Here is an 8,912-nt window from a genome sequence, read left to right on the forward strand (position 1 = left end):
TTTGTTTTTTTAAGGTTCAAAACATTCCTGTAAGCAAAAAGAAAAACAACTGACAAACTTGCTCAAATATCAGCTTAAGGAAGTTTGCTCTTCAGAGTGTATGAATATATACAGCAGAACTGTAAAGAATTACTAAATACAGAACAGTAGAATTCAAATACAGCAGATGAATTTTTGTCAAGGATTAGATGTAGCTAAACTTTTATTGGCAGGTTACTAAAATTACTTGCTGTTGAAGGATGGAAATTAATTTCATGTAGGCTTTGATACTCATTAAAGCTGTTTGTGCTGAGGAATTCTCTGCTGGGTTTTGATTCATATAAATACTTGCTGCTTACATAAAAAAAGTGACATGAACAGCATGTGGAGGTATCAGACTAGTGTAAATTGTAATTTAATAACCTTCTAATTTATGCCTTTGATCATTTTGTATAGTAAAGGAGAAAAGTGGCACAGTGAAGGAGCTTTTGGATTTATGCATGTGCATCGTTGCTTTCTGCTGAATAAAATTGTAAACACTTCATTTCAAGGCCACATTCCTGTAAGAGTAGCTAATAATTTCTCTTCTGATTGGCAGTTCCTGTATATTTTGCACTTAATGTTTTTGTTGGGTTCTTCTTGGTTGTGGGTTTAGCATAAGAAGTGGAGTTCTGTCACTGATAATCCTCTTAGCTCTGAGGACCAAACCTTGTAGTGCATAAAAAAACCCTTTCAAGTACTGTTCTTGCCTTTTAATTTGTGTCATATATTTATTTAGTACAACAGCAATTGAACAGTAAAATCAGAGTCTTTTAAAAACATGACTGTATTGATAGAAATAAAGACTATTTACTGTCCTCATGGATAATGTCTTACGAAGAGGAAGGAGGAGTGCTGCAGCCTCGTAGTATGTCTCTAGCCTGTAGGTCTATATTCCCAGGTAAAAGCTCAAGCCTTTATATTGTATTGCTTTGCCTTTTAGTCCTTTGGATTATGTTTTCCTTGTTTCAAGGCTCACATTGTAACAATCTCTTTGGAGGCATTGGCTAACATCAGTGCAATACTTGGGGACTTGCAGCTATTTTTAAAGGAAGTATATGAGAAAATAAATTCTAGTTCTGGTGCCTCAGTGTCTAATGCAGAGCTGAGATGTTCCAGTGTGAACCACACTGGTTCAGCCGTGCTGGCTGTCCCAGCCAGAGATACTGTTGTTTTTCTCTGCTGAATCTGTTCTGCTTCTGTTTGCAGCAATGTCATCTTATCTGTTAATTGTGAAGTCTGAACTTCCCGGGGCGGTTGCAGCTTTCTTGAGTGGAGCTGAGAGTGGGTAAGGAAAAATGCTTCATGCATTCTGTATTTGTTTGAAGGAAAAAGTGGTTTAAGAGATGGGTACTGACACTTCTCTCTGATCTCACATGCAAATAAAGTTAGTTATTTACAGGAGTTATTGGTATATGAAATGTAATGTTTGGCAAGTGCACACACAGAGTATGTGTTCTTTCCTCATAGCAATTTCCCATCAGATGACCTTAAAGTCAGTGACAAAACCCCATGTACAGGAATCTCCCTTCAAAAGGGGAAGCAGGAGGGAGAGGAGGAGAAACATTTAAACTGCTGTCGTGTTATCACTTCACATATTTCCAAACCACAGTACAGAAAAAGGCAGACATTTATATAGAAATATTTTGTTGTCTTACTCTAGTAATTGGACTTGTCTTGGGAAAAATGCCAGGTTTCCAGGCTTGGTTTGTAATCCCTTAACTTGGCTTCTAGTAAAGAAATTATTCTTCACTGTTGAGCTGTAAAGCTGTGTGTGAGGAGTGTGTCCCTCACATTTCCATCGGAGCTGTCGCAAGAAATCTCTGCCTGTGCTAAGGTAAACATTCAGCTTCAGCACTGAAATACCTTGTTCGAGTTGTTCCAGAGCTGCTGTCATTCACAGCAGTGTGGCTTGGATTGTGTTACTGCTGTTTTTCCAAACTGCTATTTTCAGGTGTTCCAAGCTCAAAATTTTCTCTGGATTGAAATGTTGTGAAATTGTCTCAAGGCTATGTGATGCTTGTATTAGTCCTGCGTGTTGTGGGTGAATTTTAAGTGTGAAATCAGTTTGTTAAAAGGTACTTTAGTTCATTTTACATTTTGTCACAACTTTCAGTTTTTATAATGAATTTGAGAAATGAATTGTGGTTGTAATTTTGCTTTCTGCCTTTCTGCCCTCCAGGCCCTTACAGTATTAGCAAGGTTTTTTGTCACTTTTCTTTTAAACTAATATTTTATGTGTATGTAATTTTTAGTCTGCTAATGCATCTCTTCCAGCTGTGGTAGTCATCACCTTCTCATTTGGGTGCTATAACCTTCTCCTTCAAGATCATACTGTAACTTCACTCTCCATACACAGTGGCACTGGAGCCTCCTGCTGTATCTGCTGTCTGTGTGTTCCAGTCTGTCTGCCCCCGAATTTAGCATCTAACACCTCTTACGACTGCTTTTCATTTTATTGTCAGCTCTGTTTAGTCAAAGTGACTTTTCCCAACAAAGAAACACTTTCAAACAAACAGCTCATGAAAACTCCTAGTACGTAGAACCCAGAGGTCCCATGTTCGTGCTGCTCAAAGGGCTGTTCTGTCTGAAAAAGGCAATGTGAACAACTTCTTTTTGGAGGTTCCTGTGTGATAATGTTCCCAGCAGCTTTGTCTGTCAAGGTCCTGCCTCAGATATTCTGGATGTGAACACACAGGCAGGTTACAGTGCTGAACTGGTTATTACAAATCACCTGAGCTGTTGGGACTCTCAGTGCACTGTCAGCACTGACACCACCTACACTTCTTCCTTGGCTGAAATTGCAGTTTGGGATGGGAATGGAGTTCAAGTTGGCATTGGGAAAGAGCTGAGATTGTCCATAGGAATCCTAACCACAGCTGCAGTGGGAAGCTGATTGGTCTCATCCAGTTTCTGCCTCTGTTATTGGAAGTGCTTCCATTGATCAATGCTTACTTGACACAATTTGCTTCCTCTATTCTTTGCCCAAGCAAAAGTTTCAAGTGCAGTGATCAAGGTACATTCCAGGTACTTGCACAGAGCTGACCTTCTCTGCATGCCTACATGGATATTTCACATCTTTTGCTACATTAGTGGCCATGGTAGATCATAATCTTCTGTTTCCGTATATTTCTTTGCAGATGTTAAGTGCACAGTTTTACTGACTGACATTTTAAATTGTTAGGAAATTGTTCAACAACAATAGGTAATCAAATATCAAGCCTAAGCAGGAAGGGCATAAATATTGACTAGTCTGATTCAACTTCTTTACCTGGACCACTTGTTTCCAGATGTGGCTGCACAACTGTTCTGTTTTTGTGAAGTCATTATAGCATCTGATGTGCTTTCATTTGGGTGCAGGATTTATCTTCAAGTGCAGTTTGAGTCTGTCACAAGTGTGAGTTAATATCTATGAAGATATTTTATATGCATAAACCCTCCTGAGCTGATGTTAGAGAGTGTTTTGTGCATTGAATGATTTTTATAGATAAAGGTTAGCAGGTGTGTGTGTGTGTGTGTTTGAAAGGCTCAGAGCCAGCAGAACACATCCTCATGTCTTTTCACAAAACAAACTCATCCAATACGAACATTTGTTAATTGCCAGTGGAGATGTTTCTGTCTGCATAACAAGAATTCCAGATAGTTTTGACGACATGAACATAGTTTCAAATGAGGACTGTGTTAAAAAGTTGTAATTTGTGAGCCCTCTGTTAACATTTAATGACCCTGTCAGAGGATATGATTGATGCAATTAAGTTGTCTTGCTTGTGTGTTATATAATTGATATGGACTGAGAGTAAGATCCTAATTTAGAACATATGAATCTCTTGCGTTCAGGAATGAAATTAAAGCGATTTATAAATGTCTGCTTTTAGTTAAAACATGGGGGAGGGAGGAGAAACATCTGCATGCCAAAGCATTTTCAGTAGAGTCAAGGATTTATGTTCTGTATTTCATATTTGGAACACTTTTATCATACAGGATTAAATTTGCAGATCAAATTGATTTTTAAAGGCAATACCAAAACATTTGTTCTGCCTTTGGAAAATAAGTGTATTTCTACAACAGTACTTTGAGGAGAGAATGGGCACAGTTTTGATAACCAGTAAATAGTCAGCTCTTCAGTTTTTTGAGGTCTTTATGCATACAAGAATTGGTATTCCAAAATTAGGCAGTTTACAAAATTATTTTTTCTCCTTACCTTCCTCATTGCCACTTTCCTCTCTGTTCCTCTCCTCACCCACAAATGTTCCTTCATTTACTGTAAAGTAGCCAAAATAGTTTTCTCTCTGTCCTGCTGAGCTTGTGAGCCTCAGTGGGAGCTCTGGGTTTGCTGTATGTTTGGAATCAGGAGACTTAGAACAGAGATCCCACATGTACACATAGTGCATTGTATTTATGCACTATGTATGATACTGTTCCTCCTCATCTGAACACCCACCACACTAGAAAGACAAAGTTTAAAAGCATGTGAATGCCAAATGATAACAATGTGAAGAATAAGTACTCTCCAACAGGGAGCTTGTCCTGCCAAAGTTTTTTTTCCACTGTAGCAGTAGCAGGCCTAGGCTAGGAATAGCTTTTTGAAGAATGGCATATTTTGACTGATTTTTAATATAGACATTGTCACCTAATGGTCACTTTGATTTTTATATGGTGAACATGCTCTCAGTCTTGAAATTTTCTGATCATTTATATTACATATTTCTTCAAACAAGTGACCCAAGTGGCTGTCCACTATGTATAACAGTACTTAATACACTTATACAGTAATTCTTCTTTAACACAGGTGTTATGCTCCTTTCCTTATGATAACTTGAGGTGCTGCCTGTTTATTAGGTGCTAACCATATCCTGGACTAAATAAACCTGAAGGTCAAAGGCCAAGGTGTTTATAGGTAGTAAAATTGGAGGCTGATGTGCAAGATGTTTATCAGTACAGGATATGGTTATTGCCAAGTTGGGGGAGCCACCCTCAAGGTGTTTCTGTGTCTTAACAACTTACCCATCTGTGCTTTCCTCAGTTTGGAGATGGGATTTGGATGCTTCACAGAGATTTTAAGTGTATGGGGTCTTCATGTGCCTCTATCATGCTTTTCTTATATGTCTAGATTTATGTATGAACAGCAGATTTCATGGTCATCATTTCCATCCCTTCTCTCCTTTAATTCTTGTGTGGATGTATGCAAAGAATGATCACTCCTGCAGAGTTAAAGAACATCCTTTTTATTGCTGTTCTTTCTTATATCACCTCTGGATAGCAAACATCATTTGAAATTAACTGGAAGATGATTAACTTGTTGGTTTCTTCCATTACTTGAATGTTCCAGTGAGAGATGTACTGAAATTTGGGCAGAAGAGAAAGTTGGTATGTTCCAAACAAATCAGTTGGGTAGCTTAGCTTTCTATTTCACACCTCTTGGAAATGGTAAGGAGCTAAGGTCATGGAGGAGTAATAAACTGGAAGGGGAGCTCAGCAGTGAGAATTGATGTTGCTGTTTCTCCCAGTTGTGTAAATACCCAGCACAGTGTGATCCACATCAGGATACATGTAGTGTATTATATAAGTACTTCTCTTGGAAATCTGTAGAGTATGAAATACTCTTCCCTTGAATCATTGCTTTGAATCAAGCAGGGACTTGCATACTGTGCTGCTGAGAAATAACTTGATATACTTCAGACCCCTAATCCATGCAGACACTTGCCATTTGGGACATTGCCTGCAATGCCAGTTTGTTCCAGGATGGTGCTCTGATTCCTTGTTATCCGGGAGTTCTGTTTTATATCACAACATAGACATCAGGGATACAAATTCATGTAAATAGCTGTGAGACTGCAACTTATTTAGATTTTTTTTCTTGTCCTTGTGGTTATTTTGTCTAAGGTCACAGTTCTAAATTAGAACATATTTTTTAGGACTCTTGACCCACCAGGTGAGGGTTTGGCCTCTTCTCCCAGGTAACAAGTGACAGGATGAGAGGACATAGCCTTAAGCTGTGCCAGGGGAGGTTTAGGTTGGACATTAGGAGGAATTTCCTCACAGAAAGGGTGATTAGACACTGGAATGTGCTCCTCATGGAGGTGGTGGAGTCACCAGCCCTGGAGGTGTTCAAGGAAGACTGGACATGGCACTTAGTGCCATGGTCTGGCTTACATGGTGTTAGGTCATAGATTGGACTCAATGATCTCAGAGGTCTTTTCCAACCTAACTGAGTCTGTGCTTTGTATCAATCCTAAACAGATTTTCCAACAGGTCTTGGTACCTCGATGGGAGGCTGCTGCTGCTGCTTGCTTCAGTCTGCATTGTTTTTCCTCTTGCCCTTCTTCCTAAAATTGGTGAGTAATTAAAGGAGAGAAGCGAATATTATTCTACTTGAGTAGCAATTACAGTTGAAGACTTTAAAACCTTAATGGGTTATTTATTTATTTTAACTGGCAGGGGGCTGCTGGTGGTGGTGATTACTTAAGTTGTTGTAGTGTGTTCTGCCTTCCAGCCCTGCCTAGTTAACCTATTACTTGGGTTGCAGTAGTATTTTGTCTGCAATACTAAAATAAAATCTTTACAGCAGAACATTAAAGAGCTGCATTTACTTACAGCATGCCATTAGTGGTAAGCCAGTTCTAATTCTGCCCTACAAAACTACATAAATGATCTGTGACAGGCAGTTGGAATGTTGTTATTCTGAGTCCTAAGCCCCAGATACCAAGCATTGTAATAGAAAACATGCCTAAAATGTAAAGCTTTAGCTGTACATTAGGATCACTTTCCTTATAAATTCTCTTTTATTTTTACTGTTATTTTACAGGCTTTCTTGGCTACACAAGTAGTTTATCATTTTTCTTTACGGTCTACTTTACTCTTGTGGTAAGTTAAGAAAAAATCCCTGCACAGCTTATCTTTTTTATTCTTATTGTTTGAATGTTTTCATAAGGCTGTTTTGAAATTAATTGTCTTCCCCTCCCCCCTTAACTTCTAGTGTGAAATTTAGAGTTTGCCTTGTAGAGTTTTCCTTCAAGTTCAATATGTGCTTCCTTGGACAGGCTACATTTTTTCTGCTGAGGCTTGGAAATCTGCAGGAACTTCCAAGCATGTGAAAAGATTTAAAAGAATTATATTTTGGGCTGGTAAATGTAACAATATTTTTGTTTTGCTGACAGTGCAGAGAAGGGACCTGGCACATAGATTTTTTGTTTCCCTACTAGCAGAGGAATGGAATTCTGTTTTCTTAGCTTCTAACTATTACTTACTGCAACTGGTGCAGAAGAAAATTTAATATACTCCAAATAAATTAAATTTACATGCATAATGGAGTGACAGAGTTAAAAAAAAAAAAAGGCAAAGAAAACTAGAACTTCATTAAGGCAGTTTACAAGATTCATTAATATGTCAATGACCTTATTCTCCTTCCCAGCTGAAAGGAAAAGTTTTCTCTGAGGCATATGGGGGTTTTTGACCCTGATATTCACCCTCTCAAGGCCTCTGTGAGGTAGTTATTTCCAAATATCAAAAGCAAGACCTGCTAGGCAGATCTGAGAGGAAAAATGTGCCTTTAAGTTGCTCTATTTTTCTTTTTACAGGGAAAAAGTATGTTAATGCACATGTGTAGTATGTAGTACAACTGAGCAACTCTCACTCTGTCATCTAGGTACAGAAACAAGAATCCTATTTGGGAGCCTGGCAGAATGTTCCCCCTCTCCCCTGTCATTCTGGCTTGCATTGACTTGCATTTAATACCTGTTTTACAAAGGGATAAACAGAGTTGAAGGCAAGTTGAACAAACATGCCATCCAGGAGACCAAGGCAATCCATTAGGAACTAAACCATGTGATAAAACCAAACTTCAAAGCTGTCAAAACATCTCCCTGGGGTATCCCTGGAGAGTTGCAGTGTTTGTAGGACCTTGGGAAGTATTCTTCTTAAGTCAAATGTTGAGGAGCAGCCACAGCCTCTCCAGAGCTAATGGAAATTCATTTGTAATATTTATAAATTACCTTAACTTTTGACCTCTCTCCTAAAATTTATCTTTAGAAGAAAAAAAAAAAAAGGAAGAAAAAGCACTAACTATAATGCTGACATAGGCCTTTGGCTGAAGTTGATTGCAAGGGTTTTAAAACCAGTTCAGCTCCTGGATTTCAATGGGAATGTGTATGGATCTCTGAAGAAAGCTGTTGCAGTGGGTGGATGCATGTGAAAACAGTTTTGGTCTCTGCAAAGACAAGGTTTGTGTGCAGCCATGTCAAGCTGAGATGGTTTAAACTACATTTTAGTTTCGATTCTCTACCCAAAAAGGAGGTAGAAAGTACTAGTGAAGGAGCACAGACTACTGGATTTCTTATGAAATGGTTAAATTCATGTCTTAGTTGTTAAGTGACAGAGGAGCAGCCACAGAAAATCTGAGATCAAAATTTTTAAAGCTGCTATGTATATTTAAAGGAAACTAATACTCTTCACAGAATATTCTCTCTTACTTTTTAGGCACTGAAAGGCAAAGGCCTTAAATGTGGTTCAGTTTTCATATCTAATTGCTTTGAAGTGGGTGATATGTGCTGTTGAAATGGTGTTTTAGTTTGCACACTGTTAATTTCTGTGTGGCAGATATGTTTTAATTCGTTCCAGAAGAAAACCGTGTTAGTCATATGGAAGTGATAGAATTATATTTTGCATATACAATAATTCTGTGCCTTTTCAAGTGCATGCCATCTGTTCAGCTCTTTGCCAGCAAGCCTCTTTTTTACTGCAGCCTGCAGAAAAGAGAGGGTTTGGTCAGTCTGGTCAGTGAGCACTGAGCGAGGGGCTGGAGGCTGCTCTTTGTTCTGTGCTCTGCTCTGGGGCTTTGGTAGGTCACAAATCTCCTCTGTGCCTCAGTAGCTCTTCCTTTAAAGTCAATTTGCTGG

At 38.7% G+C, this 8,912-nt stretch overlaps 1 protein-coding gene across 1 annotated transcript in view; it reads left to right on the top strand.

The window, feature by feature from the left end:
• Nucleotides 1–1,227: 1,227 nt before the first annotated feature.
• Nucleotides 1,228–8,912, top strand: part of SLC38A6 (solute carrier family 38, member 6) — a gene marked incomplete at its 5' end in the record, with an annotated part of 19,483 nt that continues 11,798 nt past the window's right edge. Inside the window, 3 exons of the mRNA XM_009079380.1 lie at nt 1,228–1,306; nt 6,271–6,353; nt 6,824–6,882. Coding sequence (XP_009077628.1) covers nt 1,228–1,306; nt 6,271–6,353; nt 6,824–6,882 — 221 coding nt within the window. The remainder of the gene's footprint in view (nt 1,307–6,270; nt 6,354–6,823; nt 6,883–8,912) is intronic.

The sequence above is a fragment of the Acanthisitta chloris genome, unplaced genomic scaffold (assembly GCF_000695815.1).
Source record: "Acanthisitta chloris isolate BGI_N310 unplaced genomic scaffold, ASM69581v1 scaffold18077, whole genome shotgun sequence".
In the NCBI taxonomy this organism is placed as follows: Eukaryota; Metazoa; Chordata; class Aves; order Passeriformes; family Acanthisittidae; genus Acanthisitta; species Acanthisitta chloris.